This window comes from Anoplophora glabripennis, unplaced genomic scaffold (genome assembly GCF_000390285.2).
Source record: "Anoplophora glabripennis isolate ALB-LARVAE unplaced genomic scaffold, Agla_2.0 scaffold42, whole genome shotgun sequence".
NCBI lineage: Eukaryota > Metazoa > Arthropoda > Insecta > Coleoptera > Cerambycidae > Anoplophora > Anoplophora glabripennis.
This window is the reverse complement of record NW_019416219.1, coordinates 407849-426978: the sequence shown is the minus strand read 5'-3', so window position 1 is coordinate 426978 and position 19130 is coordinate 407849. Positions and strand designations below refer to the sequence as shown.

The 19130-nt window shown below is 32.1% G+C and overlaps 3 protein-coding genes across 3 annotated transcripts; 2 read left to right on the top strand and 1 right to left on the bottom strand.

Moving 5' to 3' along the window:
• The first annotated feature begins 9961 nt into the window (after positions 1 to 9961).
• On the top strand, positions 9962 to 12130 carry LOC111691377. Its single transcript, XM_023454085.1, has 2 exons — positions 9962 to 10027; positions 11820 to 12130. The coding sequence occupies exons 1-2, from the start codon at positions 10016 to 10018 to the stop codon at positions 12072 to 12074; spliced, it is 267 nt and encodes an 88-aa protein (XP_023309853.1). The 5' UTR covers positions 9962 to 10015; the 3' UTR covers positions 12075 to 12130.
• A 2564-nt stretch (positions 12131 to 14694) lies between these two features.
• LOC108905406 (elastin-like) lies at positions 14695 to 16172 on the top strand. The gene is made up of 3 exons (XM_018708243.1): positions 14695 to 14750; positions 15202 to 15511; positions 15603 to 16172. The coding sequence occupies exons 1-3, from the start codon at positions 14739 to 14741 to the stop codon at positions 15857 to 15859; spliced, it is 579 nt and encodes a 192-aa protein (XP_018563759.1). The 5' UTR covers positions 14695 to 14738; the 3' UTR covers positions 15860 to 16172.
• Positions 16173 to 17565: 1393 nt separating this feature from the next.
• LOC108905415 (glycine-rich cell wall structural protein-like) lies at positions 17566 to 18456 on the bottom strand. Its single transcript, XM_018708251.1, has 3 exons — positions 18415 to 18456; positions 17858 to 18035; positions 17566 to 17800 (listed from the first exon to the last, which is right to left on the bottom strand). Exons 1-3 carry the CDS (start codon positions 18424 to 18426, stop codon positions 17637 to 17639), a joined length of 354 nt encoding a protein of 117 aa, XP_018563767.1. The 5' UTR covers positions 18427 to 18456; the 3' UTR covers positions 17566 to 17636.
• Between the last annotated feature and the right edge of the window lie 674 nt (positions 18457 to 19130).

Below are 19130 nucleotides of genomic sequence, written 5' to 3'. Positions count from 1 at the left end.
TGATTGTTGTATATGGCTAAAAAAAGCACAAAAAAGTATGTACATAAAAGACTGTTTCTGTAAAATTTCGTTCATTTCAGATCCTCGCCCTCTTCATCGTCCTTGCTGTGGCCACCGTCCACGCGGGTGTCATCGGTGGTGCTGCTATCGCCACTCCACTCGCAGCCCCTCTTGCCGCCCCCTGGTCCGCCTCTGTGCTAGCTGCCCCTCTTTCTGCCGGCATCGTCGCCCCAGCACCTTTAGCCGTCGCTCGATCAGTCATTGCTACCCCAACGGGCTCCGTGGTCTCTGCTCCGGCTATTTCTCCGTTAGCAGTTGGCACAATTTGGTAAAGAGAAGTTACTGATAATAAATAAGTGAAAATGTAAATATAAATTTCTGATAAATATATTTTGTGTGTACAGCATGTAGCAGATTAATTTTTAGATAATAAAACCTTTCCAATCAATTTGGAAGAAAAATACTTAGTACTCTTTCACATTTTCTTGATATTTAGTTTTTAGTTATAAATACCTAATAAATAATATTATTATCCCAAAAATTTATGTTTTTTTAAGTTCGTTCACATAAAAGTTTTTCAAACTAATAGAATTGAACCTTGAAGAATTTCTAAACATTTCCATCAGGTAAAATCTTCAGAACTTGCATGTAAAAATTCTAAATAGGTATACGTAAAAATGTTTCTCTTGACTTCTATATGCTAGGGAGAGCGGAAAAATTTAGGTTCACAGTATTAAAAATAAAATCAAATAACTACAATTGGGCAGTTTTGTTTTAGGTACTATTGAAATATAGGGAAATTGTGTTCAACATTATTTTTTATAGTGACTATCATTCTTTTGCTGCTTTTGTCCGAAATATACTTTTCAATTACTTTTACATTAAAGTTTAGTATTTCATGCACCATTATTTTTCAGTTGATATTATTACTGTTAGTCTGTCTTTATAATCAATTTAAACTTTTACAATCTTTTAAAGAACACACAAGAAGCAGTACGTAAGTAACCAAATTTTACAAAACACCTGAACATATTACGTTTAATAAGAAAAGGCGTGAATAGTATACTATTTGGTTACGACCGGACTAAACAGAACCCAAATTGCATTGGAAATGTGCGCTACTCTCAATCCGTCTTTTACTGCTGCGCAACGGTAACCATGACCACCGCTGTGAACACTTTACAGATGTAGGAGCGAGCTACACGGAGCCCACGTATTCAGAGTTTTTCAAACGAATTTTGCAAGTGGAGTTAAATTGGTTACATGCACATTACAAATTTAGCATATCCTTTTTAATGTAAACTAATATTGTAAACTATATTTTGAATTAAGTTTTTTATTATGAAAATTTCTACGAACCAAACTTTGTAGGTAACACAATATGTAAAGCAGATTAACAGATAAACCGTAACTCCAATACTATTCGAGTCATAAAAGAAATTACAGAGATTTTTTATTGTTCTATCTATAACAATATTTGTAAATGTTTAAAAAATATTGAAAGTCTTAAATTTCAATTGTATATTTCTTGAAAATATTTCAGTAGTCGCAACTATAACATTACAGACACTAAATTAACTTGCTTCTTCATATAAACTTTCATACTTATTTCAAGTGTCAGGGTTTTTAATTTGTAATTTCTTCGTCTGCACCTCGTTCTGTTGCTTTATTAAACTCATTTACATTAATTTACTGTTTGTCTTTGATCTCTGGTAAATCCTCGACTGAGAAAATGTTTGGTTTCTTAGTTGGCTCAGTTTTCTCATGAGATTTAACTGCTTTATTCATACGTTGGTTACTTTTGGTCTCTTGGGCACTTTCATCATCAGCAAAAAGGTGGGGTATACGCTTTGCAGCTTTATTGTCTGGTTTACTCACATCGTCTACTTTTAATGTTGCTTGATATCGTGGTTTTCCCAGGTGCTCGCTTTTATTTTGACACGAAATTACGGTGATAACTAAGTTCTTGTCCTTTCCTTTGGCGGCACAGACACATACTTTTTTTGACATTTTGCTTAGAATTTTGACAGTCGCGACATGTGAGCTGTCAAAAGTTTGCTAAAATTTGCATCATTTTTAACGACCCCTTCAGAATGTTTAAAACAATTCTCAAATAAAACACTTGAATGGGAACAAATACATCTGGTCTTTTGGAGATTGTTTAAAAAGTAAAAAAAATTGTATCTAAGTAAAAATCTATAATGATTAGAAGAAGTGAAGAAAGAAGCCATCTGAGACAGAAAAAACGGTTAAAAGGGAAAAGTTTGGACCATTTATATTACTTGATGACGATGGTATTAATTGTGACTTTTTTTACATCTGATTTTTATGTACTATTATTCTGATTAAAATTCGTCTAAAGTACACTTCAAGAAGAATACGAGTTAATAAATTAGTTGAACATTTGAAATCGGCTTTAACTTTTTTCTTAAAGAACAACAGGTTTAAATTTTTTATATACGTTATATTCTTCTATTCAGACATTTTACATTTACAATTTACCATATGGTACGGACTGCCAATGGAGAAAGAGCTGGAGCAGAGACCACGGAGGCAGTTGGGGTGGCAATGACTGATCGGGTGACGGCTAAAGGAGCAGGAGCGACGATTCCAGCAGAGAGAGGGGCAGCTACCAACGGGGCAGACAAGGGGGAGGCTACCACGGAGGCGGCAAGTGGGGTGGCGATGGCGGCACCACCGATGACACCTGCGTGGGCAGCGGCCACTGAAAGGGCGATGAAAAGGGCTACAATCTGAAAAAAAACGAGATTTTAGCACCATCGAATTGCATGGCAATTAAACACTAATCTCTCTTAAATAAGATATAATGAAAAAATTAATTAAAAAAAAAATCTCAAAACAAACAAATCAAAATTATTACACAAATACAAATAAATCAATATTTTATTAAAAATATTAAACTTTTTGTTGAAGATCTAGAAAACTGTTTCATATTCTTACCATGGTTTTCATGTTGATTTAATTTGGAGCTGATCTGGCTTCGAACTGCACTGAAACTGAGAGAGCCCATCAAGTTTTTATAGCAGTTTTTTTTCTCGCCCTTGAATAAAAATAATGTGTGGTCCTAAACTAGTTCTAGAAGTATGATTAAATAATCCAGTTTTATTACTACGACATTTTATCATCGCTAGTGTCACTCAACTTACAGCAACATTATCCGATATACCCCTGATTTTTATCGAAACATGGGCAAGATAAGCAGCGATAGTAAGAAAGTGATTAATCTTGAAATAAACGCAATTGTATTTAGTTAAAAAAAATTGTCATGTAAAATTTGAAAATCATAGAAATTGTAACTTGTTATGAATATTTGTTATAACAAAATGTTTGTTTTATGAGACAGGAAAAGTATTATTTTACTGAAAATGTAATATTTTCGTCTAAACTTAGAATATAAAATTATCTAGCAGGTAAAACTTTTTTAGATCTAAAAATTTCCACTAACTCTATTTTAAGTATTTTAGGTACCTAATACTTTATATTTCTGTAAAAAATATTTGAAAAATTTACTTTATTCTAGAGAAATTTAAAACACAGGAGTATTAAAATTGATTTCATTATATTTCTATACTTTGAGGACTTATTCTGCCTAACACCCAGGATAAATTACTGAAAATCTAAAGTAAATGCCATCCTTAATATACATTTAGTTGTTACAGTACAGTTAATGAAGTAATTTCAATATTTCAACTAACTTAACAGTAAAATATTCCCATTTTGAAGTGGAGACATCAACAGGCACAAAGAACACGAACCTAATGGTAATGGTTACATTATCGATCGTAATATGTCTAATAAATGTTATACGACTTCTTTATGAAAATAAAAAAGGAATTTACATCTTCACTTCTATCATGTTTGTTAATGTGAAATAAAAAACCAGAGGAAATACTGGGTTATTTCATATTAAAAACTGGAGAAAATCATCCACAAATTTGTCCTTAATGAGAGGTGTTATAAGACAAGGTAGAGTTACTCTATTTCAGTCTACCTACTCGTCCAGTGGATAACTGTTCTATGTCTCATAAATCACTGTAGTATATTATTTAGATTTCAACTAAGGGATAAATTTAATGCGTGTGTGTAATACTGCCCATAAATCACGCCAAGCAGTTTGAAATTGCAAAATGATAATTAAATTAGATTCGTTTCAATAAAATGTACCTGGTATCGCAAATATATCTGCTTGACATGTTATTAATATTGGTTGATGAGGGATATGGCAAATCAGGCCAGCTGTTCGACTTGTCCAGTAATAAATCTGCAATTTTTAGTTGAGCAAGTTGTATTAGGTGGACTAATTTAATATCTGTTTGCACTCGAATTAATTTAAAAAGTGTAAACTCCTTTCTCTTTTAAATAAAATACAATATTTTGTGCAAGAGTAGATGAAGTTTTGCTATAGTTTTGAAACTAAAAGCAGTAACGATATTTTAATGAACATTTTATTGTTATTTTTAATTTGCAGTCCAATGGGCCTTTAAATCGCAATTTGGTCAACTTGCCTAAGTGACAGTAATTTCTTTTCAACTCCCGGACAGGGGTGGAAAAATATAAAATAAAGGGGTTTTTCAAGATAACTCAAAATTGATGCTAGAAAACAAAATCTTATAAAAGTTGTAGAGCATAAAATTATACATAGAAATTCTTTTCAGAGAAATAGATATTTTTTTAAATTTTTAATCATTAATATTCATGATTTAACACTAAAAAATTTTTTTCTATGCCATTCGATTGATTACTTAAAATAATGCAAAGTTGCTTTCGAAATTTTGTTTTATGAAAAAAAGAAAAATTACGTTCGCTTTGTGAAATTGTTATCTTTTTTATTAAAAATAAAAATATATATCTATTTCTGAAAAGATAGTTTACATTTTTTAGAGTAGATTAAAAAAAATTATAAAATTCAATCATTTTTCTGATTGTAATGATTTTTTAAATTTCTGAAATCATCCCTTAACTTCTAGTCTCCCTAACTGTTAATTTTAATAGTACAAGAAAAATTTAGTTAACCATTTTTATGTAGAATTTTATGCTCTACAACTTTTTTTCTAGCTCTTACCCATTTTGAGTTATCTTGAAAAACTCCTTTATTTCTTCCTTTTTCACCTCCGACCGGGGGTTGAAAAAGAAATGCTGTTACTTATTGTTGTTATATACCTCAAACTAACTTGTATAAAAAATTCAGGCAAGTTGACCAAAATCGCGATTTAAAGGTCCATTTGATTACTATTGGGAGTTTTTGAGATATAAGGTTTTAAAGTAAAGAAATGATTTCTGTTTTAAAAATGTTTCACTGTCATGCTTTTGAGCAATTTTACGGTTAAAAAGTACCGTCTTTAAGTAGTTGTAACTGAATTATTGTTAGTTTTTAAGTATGTATTACGTTTATTATACAAAAATAGAATTTATAAAGTTTTTTTATAAGATACCAACAGTCTTATTTGGCCTAAGGTGAAAGCCATTTGATACAACAGAAACAGAACATGTAAGAAGTTTCTATATTTGCAAAGATGCAAAGTATAGGAAAAATCAGATTGTTCCAGATATTTTTAGGGGCGATTTTACATAAAAAATTAGTATGTTCTTCATATTTTTCTACCACGAAAAATCTATATCAAATTTTACTTAAATATATTCAGGGAATGGTATCACATTTCCTTCTATTCCTTCCAATTATCTGTTAGTTTTGAGTACTGTGAAATTCAGTGAAATTCATAAAAAAGTTGAAATTATTTTAAATTTTTCTTGAATTTTTGAGTATTTCAATAAATTTTTATGAAACAAAGATATTATACAAAAGCAAGGGAAAATCATTGACAATAATTTACAGTTTCTGTTAATTCTTGATATTCATCTGCTCTTATCTTATAATAGGTAATAAAATGTTTAAATCCTTAAAAAAACATCAGAATGTTGTTATCCGCGAAAATTTGACTAACACACTAATATAATTCAACAATAAAAAAGAGCTGGATTTAAAAATGTGACTGCAATATTTGATACAATTTAATCATCCGTTTTTTTAATAGGACCAAACGCATATTTTCAAGGGCGAGAAATTAACATGTACCTATAAAAGATCAACTGGTTTAGCACAGAGCCAAGTTGCTAAGCCTACTTGAACAAATCAACAACAAACATCAAGATGAAGTACATGGTAAATATTTGCAGTATAATTTTATTTATAGAATTAGCTTCAATAATTTGTCGTTCGAAACATTTGGCTGATTTATATATTTTTTTCCTCAGATCGCAGTCGTCTTTGTCGCCCTCGCCGTTGCCGCAGTCAACGCAGGTGTCCTCGCTCCCGCTCCCTTGGTAGCTTCTCCATGGGCTGCCTCCGTAGTTTCATCCCCTGTTATCGCCGCCCGCTCTGTGGTAGCTTCTCCTTTGTCTGCAGGAATCGTCGCTCCAGGACTTGCTGCCCCCTGGGCCCTTTCCCGCTCAGTTGTTGGACCAGCCGTTCTTCCAGCAGCCGCCACAGTCTGGTAATTCGTTGTTTTTGGACTGCCTACTACTTTTACATGAAGAAGGATGTTAATTTAGGACTTACGTTATTTATTTATACTTTTTTACCAGCATGTCCAGTTTCGTTTCTGATGCATTTTTTGAATGGAATTTTTTTCTGTAAGGCGTTGTGAAAAATAAATAAAATATACCATATGCCTCAATCTATTACATTTTATTTCTAAATAGGAATGTGAAAAAGATAAAATAAAGTAAAAGAAACGAAAAAAAAGTTGAACCTCTGACCCAAAAGAAACAATCAAGTGTTATTTGCGGATGGTTGTCAAAAATAAAAAAAAGGAAAAGAAAATATGTTAAATAAAGTATTTGCCTAATAACTGTAATGTTCATTGGTTTTAATTTTTTGTAACAAATATGTACTATCAAAATAAAAATTTTTATTACATTATGTTTGCCTAGCCAAAAATCTCATATTGGAAAAACAAACAGCACATCAAAAATACAAGGTGTTTTGAAAGTTCGTCCGGAAACTCCGGGCAGTGATTCTAGGGATTAAAATAATAGCAGTATGTAATGAAATTTTTTTTTTTTTGAATTGTCAGTTGTTTGCAAACTTTCACCCCTAAAAAGATGCTTCTAAATGAAGGTACCGACTAAATTTTTAAAACAAAAACCTACAGCATAAACCTAGTTGGTTCATGCCTTTTTTAGGGGTGAACCGCTCGCCTATTATTGGGCCAGTCAGAGAAAACTTTCATCATGCCCGCTAGAGGTCACTTTACCTAGCACTCAAAATTTGTTTTTTTCATAACTTTTTTCCCTTGCTAGACATCACAGAAATTTAAACATTACTGAAAAGAGAAACGTTATCAAAAAAGTGATATACTCTTTATTCAAGCCGATAAATGTAAGCGTTTAGCAGGAAATCGCTATTAAAGTTTTAATAAACAACCAATCAAATTTTTGATAATTATTTCTGTAATAAATCAAGGTGCCAAGATTCAAATAAATGTCATTAGTAATTATGGTGTTACGAATTGTAAAACCAGCTTTAGTAAATAAAATAATATTAGTAAATGTATTATCCTCATTTTCAACTGCATTATTTTCCTTTTCTAAAATTTTGACGTAACCCATTAACTATTTTCCCAATCGTGTTTGCAAATTTTCAGTTTAGTAAATTTCCGTTTTTTTTATATAAGTACCTACTCTTTCTGGACATTTATTCTAATACTTAGCTGTCTAGAGGTCTGCTCTCCATGATGTTCATTGCATTCACACGATATAATATTGATGCAAGTTTTTGCATTGACGTGTTTTTGACAAAAAAGCCAGTAAAATTATACAGGTTGTATCTAAATAGCACCGAAAAAATATAAGGAGCGATTCTCTGGTGAAATTTAATAGGGGTCTTTGGTATAATTTTTTTTTAAAAAATTCGCCCCTATAAAGTTACGCCCTACCAAAAATTTCAGAGAAAAATTGTTTTTCTTTTTTATCTTCCATGTATATTAAGCTAAAGAAACCAAACTTATTGAACATTATCTGCCAAAAACTACTCTGTTTAAAATTTTTTAAAAACTGAAGTATTTTTGTAAGGCTAAGAATGTGGCAAAATATAACTCTTTCAGGTATTTTTAGCGATCGTTGTTAAGTAAAATTAAATTTTGTGTAAACAAGATACACAATTTTTTAATGCGTTAGCCTTTTAAAGAAGTAAAATTATATTGAGGCGACTTGATATAAAACAATAGAAAACGATAAGCTATGTCCAGTAGAAAAAGATTCCTGAATTTATGGTACTTTTTCCAAAGCACCCTGTATAAGAAAACACATTTGTTTTTAAATTTTTGTACAGTATAAAAGAAAACCACTAAAAATATAAAGTGTGCTTCATTAGAAATAACGAGTTCCAACGGCATTCCTTCGAAAATATCACGAAAAAACTAAACGGTGTAATGATTGCGATTTTTTTTCAAACAAGTTCGCTAAAAATATGCAGAAATGTGCACATCTACTTGCGCAAACACACCTGGCCATCTGCATAAAGACAATTTTCGTCTGACAAATAATGACCCGATTTAAAAATTGCAATGCAACATTTCGTAGGATTTAATCATTCTATTTTTTTCAAAGCATACAGGAACCACACGCATTTTCAAGGGCACCAAATTTGCATGTGCCTATAAAATCTCAACTGGTTTAGGGTACAGACAAGTTGCTAATTCAACCTGACCAAATCCACAATTATCAACATGAACTCCATGGTAATTATTTATTTAGAATATTTGGTCGTTAGATAATATTCTTATTAACAGTGTAAAAAAATTGTTTGACAATTAGAATATGTTATTAAATTAACATTTGTTCTGAGTCAACTGTTTACATATATGTATGTAATTGAATTAAGTTAAAGATGCATAAGAAAGAAGTTGTTTGAATTTATATCTAAAACATTTACTCATAAATTTTAAATTTTCTAATCATATTTAGTATTTATAATAGTTAATAGTTAGTAGCAGATTGTAATTAAATTTAATTTATAACAACTCAAATTTTAATCGTTATTGAACATAATTTTTTCTATGAAAAACGATTCTAAATATATAAAAATTCTCAAAAAATTACAACTTAGACAAATAACTGAATTAAAAAATAACAATGCAAATAAAAATCTTCCACTTATTATAAATATACAATAAAAAAAATCAGTAGGTTCATGGTTAATATTTTTTTTGTGAAAGTTGTTTAGTGGATTTTTCAAAATGGGCCTTATTATTGCGATTTATATTTGCAGATCGCAGTCGTCTTTGTCGTCCTCGCTGTTGCCGCAGTCAAAGCAGGAGTCCTCGCTCCCGCTCCCTTGGTAGCTTCTCCATGGTCCGCCTCCGTAGTGTCATCACCTCTTGTTGCTGCCCGTTCAGTAGTAGCCACCCCTCTATCAGCAGGAATCGTCGCTCCAGGACTTGCATCTCCCTGGGCTCTCTCCCGTTCTGTCGTGGGACCTGCTGTCCTCCCAGCAGCCGCCACAGTTTGGTAACCACTGAAATTGGACTGTCGATCATAACAATCTAGAAAAAATGAATGTCTACATTATTTATTGTTACAGCATGTTCCTTTTTGTTTTTAAACCAAAATTTAGTCTGTAGAAGCAATATAGGAAAACAAATAAAATACAAAAATAAAAAACTACTGTTTTAATTTATTTATACAGCGAAGCTATACGAAATACAATAACAAATTCCACTGTTTATCTTTTATGATGCAATTCTCTTCAGTATTGAATTTGCATTTTAAGCCTACTCGGACATACATTAGCCGTCAAAGCAAAACTTGATATTACTCAGGGAAAAAAATCATCCTAGTTAGAACCAGTTCATTTTTTTCAAAATATATCGAATTTAGCACAGGGGCGACGAAGGACGGTCGAATTGTGTATATAAATACTAGGGTGCGATGTTAGACAATAAGTTCTTCGTCAATAGTGTCTCTTGCAAGTGATACGAGTATTTCTTTGAACAAAATGAAAACTCTGGTAAGGAACCAAACTATTTAGTTCTTAAATTAAAGTAAGGGCATAGTTCAGAAATCGAAGTGAGAGCTAAGTTTTTTTATCCAAGTCAAGGTTTTAGTGGGATAAAGATCAATAAATAAAAGAACACTATATTTTAAATCATTGCCAACGTTTCGGTGTTATTTTACACCATCCTCAGTGCTCTAAAATACAAACAATGTTTTTAATAAAATTCGTTAAGGTATTAAAATAAAAAAACAAATACATTTACAATAATTCTAAAAAATTGTTCCTGTCACAATTACCATAAAACCCGAAAAAGAAAAATTCTAAAACAGCTCTAAAAATAACATAGGTATTACTCACTCACCGAAATTTTAAGTGTCTTTTGTCCAACTTAACAGTTCTAAATATTAAGAATATGGTATCTAGATGCTTATATGTGTACTTATAATTCATGGAACAATTTCAATGTGGTTTTCTTTCACAGTAAACATTGTTGGAACGTCTTAGGTACCATTCAGCAAAATGACAGTGGAAAAATACATTGATTCTAATGTGTGTAGATATCATGCTTCTTTTTCCTTATACTTTTTTCCCTTTCTTTTTCCCTTTTATTTTTTATTTTTTACTTTCTAATCCAGCACATTTATGAAAAAAAAGTCTAAATCTGAGTAAACCAAAATACTGTTACAAGAGAATTTTATCAATTAAATTATAATAAACTAAGTTTAAATTATCTATATCCTCCTTTGTATTAACACTATTAATTTTTTTAATATAAATCATTTCCTCCAGTAACCTTTTTGAAAGAATAGTTTGATGCCCAAGTAGTTCGGTTTTGTCAAATTCAAATAGTGATTGAATTCTTTTGAATGTTCTACAAGTGCAGTTGGATGTAAATTATTTGGTTTTTTTAAATCTCTTTCATGTTCTGAAATACGTATATTTATATATCCACCCGTTTAACCAATATAACTTTTTTTACAGTTTCCACAAGGTATTTTATAAACCACATTAGATTTCAATTTGAAAGGAGTCTTAGTTTTTAATTTACTATAAAATCTGATGCCAATAGTATTTTCATTCTTAAAAGTTATCTTTTGGTTATTTTCTGAGACCAACACCCTACCTAGCTTTTCTGAAAGTTTAGGTATATAGGGTATTTTATAATATTGTTGTTGACCTACGTTAGCATGTCTGTTTTCATTTTGTCCTACTCTGACAACCTTATTAATCATTGAAATTGGAAAATTATTCTTTAACAAAATTAATTTAATGTAGTTTAAATTTTGTTTACGGAATTGTTCACTAGATAATTTTAAAGATCTGTGTTTTAAATTGTAAATTATATTTACCTTTTGTTTAAAACCATGACAGGAGTAATAGTTCAAAGATATTTCAGAAAAAGTCGGTTTATGATACCAATTTGTTAATAATTTATTATCTGATGTCTTTATAATTTTTAGATCTAAAAAAGGCATACTACCATTTTGCTCTATTTCAATAGTAAATTTTAATTTACTATGATAAGAATTAAAAATTGTTAAAATCTCCGATTCTTTTCCGTTTGGGACCGCAGTTATGAACTGCATATAAAACCTGCATATGTTATGACCTGCATATAAAAAAATAATTCTCTAATTGCTAAGGGGGCTCTGGCCTAGTTGTGAATAGCAGTGAGATAGTTTCAATCGAAATGAGAGTAAGTACCTCTAAAATCAAAGGTTTCAGTTTGGAAGCAAAGTTTCTAGAATGATGACTCTTTCGCATAAACTGTCACTTTTTTCTATCTAATATAATTCATTTTCAGTACGTCTTCTTCATCGTGGCAGTAGCCGCCGCCTATGGTGGTCTCATCGGTGCCCCCATCGCCACCAGCATCGTCGCCTCCCGACAACTCGCCCTGGGACCAACAGCTGTCGCGGCTCCTATCGCCCTGAGCACCCCCTTACTCACCAGATCAGTCATTGCCGGTCCTGCTATTGCTGGCCCTGCAATTGCACCCATCGGACTGGGGGGCATTGGATGGGGAGGAAGCCTCCTTGGCAAAGGATTGTGCTGCTGAGTCCGAAATGCTATTTTCCTTACTATTTATGTTTTCTAATTTAGTATAATACACGACTTGAGCTATAAGAAAGACTTATCATTTAGCGTACTTCTAAATTATGGTACTAGATTTAAAGCAAGATGAAAGATGTGTGAACTAGATGACAGATGACATTAAATTGATGCTAGAAAAAGAACGACGTTTATTGTTGTCCGTTTAAATAGGAACATTTAGTATTCTGTGACTTACCAGCTTCTTACATGTTACCAATCTATTACTTTAAACAGTGTCTAGATCAGTTCTAAAAACGTTATTGGACCGGACCAATTTAGCTAGGAAAAATAATTCCTAACTTTAATGAATAAAACGTAACAATTTGGTTTTTTCCAAAGTTGGTTGTTTACACTTTACTGGAGTTTCGATCATTGGGCTGTGTTTTTGATTATGAAAGGTGCTATCTGACCTATAGATCCTGCACCTCAAAATGAACTGTGTCTACTAAGCAAATGTACCAATTTTATTAATTCCAATTTTATAATAACAATATCTGATGCCCAACCTATTTTTTTTTTAATTAAAGAATATTGTAGTTCCGTTAGAACCGTAATTATTTCAGAACCAGGCTTGTAAACGACACGACGAAGTCGTAGAAAGGCATTGGTGTAATTATATGCAGTAATTTCGGTTTACAACTCACTTCAACTGTTACTTAATGTAACACACAGGACGAGGCACCGCCCAAGTAAGAATTCGTGTAACCTTTAGTTGAGCTGAACATATTGTAATAATAAGGATCGATGTGATGGTATGAGGTAACAGAGCTGCATTTTATGAATCGCGCTTTAACATTCTCTGTTGGCGGGACGCTATGGGGATATCCCGCATTCTATAGGATGATTCTTTGTTTTCTATTGGTACCATCTCTATAACGTGAATAATGAGAAGATAATTTCTGTGTCATAAATATAAATATTGTACAAGGTGGTCCGAATTTTATACTTTAAAATAGTATCTGTTTGTCTGGAACGGCATCGTTTTAGAGATACAGAATGTTGAAGTTGTTAAAACTTTTTTTTTGTTTATATCTCCGGAATCTATTAACCAAGCTCAATAAAATTTGGTACAGATGATGTATATGTATAATGTAGTAAGCCTTGGTTTCCCTAAAATATGAGCTCTAAAGGTTTAACCAGTGGTGTACAACTGGACAGGGGTCACCCCCATTTTTATAAAAAAAACTACGCCACTGCATTTATTTCAAGACATTGTAACGAATTTATATTTTAATGCACAAAATACGTAAAATAGGTAACTTGATTTTTTTCCCTAAGATTCGTCGTTCCCAAGTTATTCATACCAATACAATCCCATTTTAGCAAACATTTCTAACCATAATATTACAAGAATATTTATGTTTATGCTTAAAAGTAAGTGCAATTTGTAAACATATCAACAAAATTCTTTACACTCGTCGCTTTCGTCTTTTTGGATTAAAATGATATTTGGAAAATTACGATCGGCACAATGAAAGGCACAGAAATTAAATTTTAAGAACATTTGACGACGATCCTCGGCTAAATACACGAAGAGCGCCTCGGCAACTTGGGGTGAGTAAATAGAAAATTTGAAATCCGTTACAATATCTTGTAAAAAATGCAGTGGCGTAGTTTTTTTTATATAAAAAGGGGTGACCCCTATCCAGTTGTACACCACTGGTTAAACCTTTAGAGTTGATATTTTAGGGAATGCCAGGCTTACTATCATACATTGTCTGTACCAAATTTTATTGGGATCGGTTAATAGATTCCGGAGATACAAACAAAAAATCAGTTTTTTAACAACTTCAACACACCATTCAAACACCTGTGTATGATCTCAAGCATATTTTACTTATATTGTTTATAAAAGTTCAACCTCTGTGACAAACTTTGACAGATGATAGTTGAGTTAATTTCAAACAATGTTTCTTATATGAACATAGGTCCGATTTGTTTTTGTTTAGAAGTTACAAGTATTTTAAAAAACAAAATTTCATATTTCAATCAAAGTAGCCTGACAAATAAAAATGATGGTTGCTTTGAAATATATTTTTTAAAATGCTTGTAACTTCCAAATAAAAACGAATCATCGGACCTATGTTCGTTTAAGAACAAAATTTTTGAAATTAACCCACTACCGTCTGTCAAAGTTTGTCATAGAGCTTGTAGAACACCCTGTATATTGACTAAAAAAATATTCCTGGAATTACGGAATCAGGTTTCAAATCCCCTAAAAGAATGAAATAAAGAAAAAAAATACTTTGTGCAATTACGTCATTGTTAGATTGAATTAAGTTGCGATAATTTTTTTATATTATATTTATTATATGGTTTTAGTTGCCTTTTGGTTGTTACAGCAATGGCTCATATGGGTTTTAGTTGACACGACGAGTGGCACGCGACGTGATCCATATGAACCAGGGAAATGATTACCAACGGCAATTTTCTGTAAATGCTGTAAAAGTTCAGAAAAAATGAGCAGGGCGAGGCCGACATGGCCGCTCTTTTGCGGCGGGTGTAATCCATTTTTGAAGCGGACAATTCATGTGCCGAAGGCCGTCTAAATTAAGTATATATAAGAGGAACAAGAGGACTTCAAGAGGTACTCTTTGATCCTCAGAGCAAAGTTCTGCAACAAACAACCATGAGAGCTTTGGTAAGTGAAACTAAGTGTTCTTAAAATTCAATCTTTTAATTTATATCACAATTAAATGATATTTTTGTCAATAAAATAAAACATTTTAAAACTGTTGGAAATATTGGAAAACCTACGTTTTAATAAATAAAATTGAAATTTTATGAATAGAAATACAGATGTCCCAATATAGTTCATCTTATTGCTTTTTATTTCCAGTTGTGGGATATTTTTCCATACTCTTGGAAATTTAAACTCTAATAGTTGATTTTTTGTTGTACAAGGCGTTTAATTAAGAAAGAAACACAGCAATTCCATTGAAAGAAATTGAAAATATCTTCGTATTTCTTTCTACCTTGTGATATAATATAACCCAAAGCGAAAAATTGTTTTTGGGATTCAAATTCAGCGCTTCGAAAGCGTTAGGGAAATCGTAGACCAACTTCTAGTTTACCATATAATAATTTTTCAGATCTTATTAACCATTTCTTCCCTAACAACACTTACCAAGGCAACCCCAGGAGGAGCACATGGAGGCATAGTACTTTCCGGACCTTCGGGAGTCGTCACCAACCATGGAGCCATCGGACCGGCTGCCCTAGGTTTGGGTGGACTGGGAGGACATGGTGGAGCTTACATTGGCGGACCTGCAGGACCATCTGCCTTCGTTGGTGGTCCCGTAGGACCTTCTGCTTTTGTCGCTGGTCCTGCAGTATCCCACGCTTCCGTTATAGGACCAGCAGCTGGGTTTGGAGGACATGGGCTAGGATTGGGACTTGGAGGTAAAGATGACTGTAGCTTTTTTATTCGAAAATATATACAGTGTGACAATGAAATACTGTAAATAAGTTTCAAATAATACTTTTCTTTTAGCTCTTGGAGCGTTTGGTGGTTATGGTGGTCTTGGCCTCGGGGGTTTAGGAGGTCTTGGGGCATACGGGGGCTACCACAGTGGTCTAGGACTAGCTCCCGGAGTATCCGTGACCAACGGTGGTGGTACCATAGGCGTTGGACCCCATGGAGTGACTGTTAAAGGTCCTGCTACAGTTCCTGCTACAATCGCCGGCCCTGCTGGTAAAATTGTGGCGAATGGGCTATACGGGGTACCCAGTCATGGTCATGGATGGTAAATTTGCATCGTGATTTCCTTAAATTTTGACCATTGTTCAAAGTAATGGTTTTAATTACTTATACGTAACTGTCCTTACTATGTTTATAAAACTGCATAAAATTAACGGTTAGTTTGAATTGTTGGACCTATCATGTCTCCAACCGATGCGATAAAAGCATAATGTTGTATTATATTTTACAATATCGTAAAAAATATTGTTAAATGGTAACATATGTGATTTTTAAATAGACCTAGATTGTTTTAAAATTGCCTCCCTTGTATAGGATTATAATTTAAGTGAAAAGCTTTAATAAACATAATTTGGAACTTGACTGTTTATTTTTTAAAAAAGTGAAGCGGTTAGTTTTAATAACTTTCTTTATTTACAATTTTTTTATATGGTAGCAATGTGGCCTCCTGTTTACTAGTTTATTAAACAATATTTCTATTGGCCTGATTTCATTCCAATTATTTTGTAAAGGGACTATGTCGATATGATTTGTAAACCTTTACTTATTCTGTTTAACTGAAAAATTCAAAAAATAACTTGCGTAAGGTATTAAATATCACAATTTAATTTGATTATCTTCAGCATAGTTTTAAACAATATTATTGACGCGGAAAGTCAGGTAGATTTTGTTAATTCGATATTAGATAGACTTGATCATAGATTGTTAAACAATTTCATTAGTGCCTTTTGTTTTTGTGATGATTTGTACAATATGTATAGTGATTTCAAGTCTAATTTGTTCTATCAGTCACAAAGTGTTCCGCAAGGTTCAAAATTGAGCCCTTCCCTTTTTATATTTGTTATCAATACTATTGTCAGCCAAATGAACGTTAAATATTTGCTTTGTATAAATGACCATAAGCTGTATTATAGAATGACTCTGAATCTGTTAACCGTGAAAATAACCTGTTGCTAAATGACTAGTGTAATGATAAATTACCGTTGAACGTATCGAAATGTGAAATTATGTCTTATGGGAAAAAATGCAATAATATTTGATCACAAAAGTTCTAGATAAAAACTTTATAGGAAAGACTGCCCTTAAATTTCAACAGAAAATACGATGTTTCATTTTTGGTCACCATTTGTGAGTCACCCTGTATAATAAAAGACAAGTAATGTTATATTCGGAACTTCATTGATTTTTAAGATTTCGGGAAAGTGGATTTGATTTATTCGCGAGGAATTCATCTCTTAAAAAAATAATTGAAGAAGATTAAAGAAATACAGATCCCATTTTTCTTCTTATCAAACAGCATAGTGTATTTTTACATGTTTTTTCAGAACATTTTCTAATGATTATAGAAATATAACGTTTAATAGGTCTATCTGTAATAATAAAAGAATACTGAAAATAACCGTTAAAGATGCTAAATGCACGAAAAAATCTTGACAGGGAAATGTAAATACATATTTATATTAAATAAGAAGGCAATTCAAGAACACAATTTATTTTAGTAAACTTTTACTGGTGGATATGTTGGTTGCCTATGATTATTCACCGGTGTCTGATTTGAATGTAAAAACTGCCGATTCGAAGTGTGATCAATACGAGAGCTACTACTTATCGCTATATTTTTTTTATGATATAATGTCTGTCTCAGTTCAAGTGTTGGTGTCACATGGGTGGTGTAATTTTCACCCTTCTACACTCTAAAAGATAAAAGAACATAATTCGCCACAAAATACATTTATTAAATTATTTGTACTTACAATTGCCATTTTACAAATTACAATAAAAAAGTTTACTTGTATTACATAGAACGTTTTCTGTAGATTTCTTGAACTACCAACCATGCCCATGCCCACCGTAAAGGCCGTCAGCTACAATTTTACCAGCGGGGCCAATGATGGTTGCTGGGACAGTGGATGGGCCTCTTACAACTACACCGTGTCCTCCATAGCCACCAAATCCTCCGTAACCACCAAATCCCCCGTAACCACCAAAACCTAGTAACAAATTTATAAAAAAAAATTATAGTGCAATTCGGGACACTAAAATTCTACCTCCAAATCCAGGATATCCCCCATATCCAAGACCTCCTAGCCCCGAAGGACCAATTGCTCCATGCTCAGTTACAACCCCAGAAGGTCCAGATACGACAAGTCCGCCTCCATGACCTCCAAATATACCACCAGAAGCTGCTGATGCGAATACGGCTAGGAATACTAGCACCACCAAAGCCTAAAACAGAAATATGTTAAACATAGGTATGTAATCAATTATTACAAAATATTTATTATGTAGGTATTGCTTAATTATATTTTTCAAAATTGTTATTTCATCTATTTAATTTCATTGACTGTGCTATTTATAGCACAAGAAATATTCCTATTACTTTTTCGTGGCCTGTAAGATTTAAAAATATCACAATTATTAAATTTATCATTAAGACAGACGACAGAACAAATATTGTAATAATTTCATTATCTGGTATCTAAAACAGTAGAACGTTTTTTGTATAATGGGTCCACGTGAAGACGTAAAAATAGAACATAACATTTACATTCATTCATTTACCTTGTTAGCTAGTAAGAGAAAATATTTTTCAAAAATTACTTACAAAAATGTTCATTTTCTCGGTTTCTTCCAGATACCACAACCACTGAAGGCACAATATTATTTCCGGACAACCTGCTCTTCAACTTATATAGAAATTATCTGGCCTTCGGTGTGAGGCAATTACTACTCTTTTCAAAATTGATTAAACTCGCACCTAAAATGGGATCACGAAGAACCTCGCCCTAATCTTTTATTTAAATATTGGAAATCGCTAGTTGCATCAGTAACAATGTTATAAATTTAAATAAAGGCTATATATTTTTTTCACTATATTGGCAAAAGAATATATTAGGTTTGAAAAAGAAATGAGAAAATCTCTCGAAACGTTAAAGTATATAGTGAAATGCGTTTTTATAGTAATGATTCTTATAACGGATGGTTTAATAACAATTTTTTTTGTTTTTTTTAATGTGCGTAGCAAAATAACCAAAAAGGAAAAATTGAGACAAAAAATCATTTTGACATTATGTTAACTAAATTTTAGTTATTATTTATCTAACTTCTCTCTACAGGGTGTATTTTTTAATTTTTTAAAAATATATAAATACAAAAATATCTTAACTTATTGTCGTTATTAAAAGAACCACCGCATAAGGAGTTTGACAAAGAACGAAAGAGGTGAATGGTCGCTTTGACTTTTTTGTTGAATAGCCACGTCATTGTAGTTGTTGGACATAGACGGTTTGATTGTTTGGTAAGAGTTCGTAATAAACAATC

Excerpts from the sequence above, each read along its gene's own strand:
- LOC108905406 (XM_018708243.1), top strand. Across the intron at positions 15,512-15,602 it reads GCTAGGATTGGGACTTGGAG|CTCTTGGAGCGTTTGGTGGT; the intron begins GTAAAGATGACT and ends CTTTTCTTTTAG.
- LOC108905415 (XM_018708251.1), bottom strand. Across the intron at positions 17,801-17,857 it reads GGGATATCCTGGATTTGGAG|GTTTTGGTGGTTACGGGGGA; the intron begins GTAGAATTTTAG and ends ATTTGTTACTAG.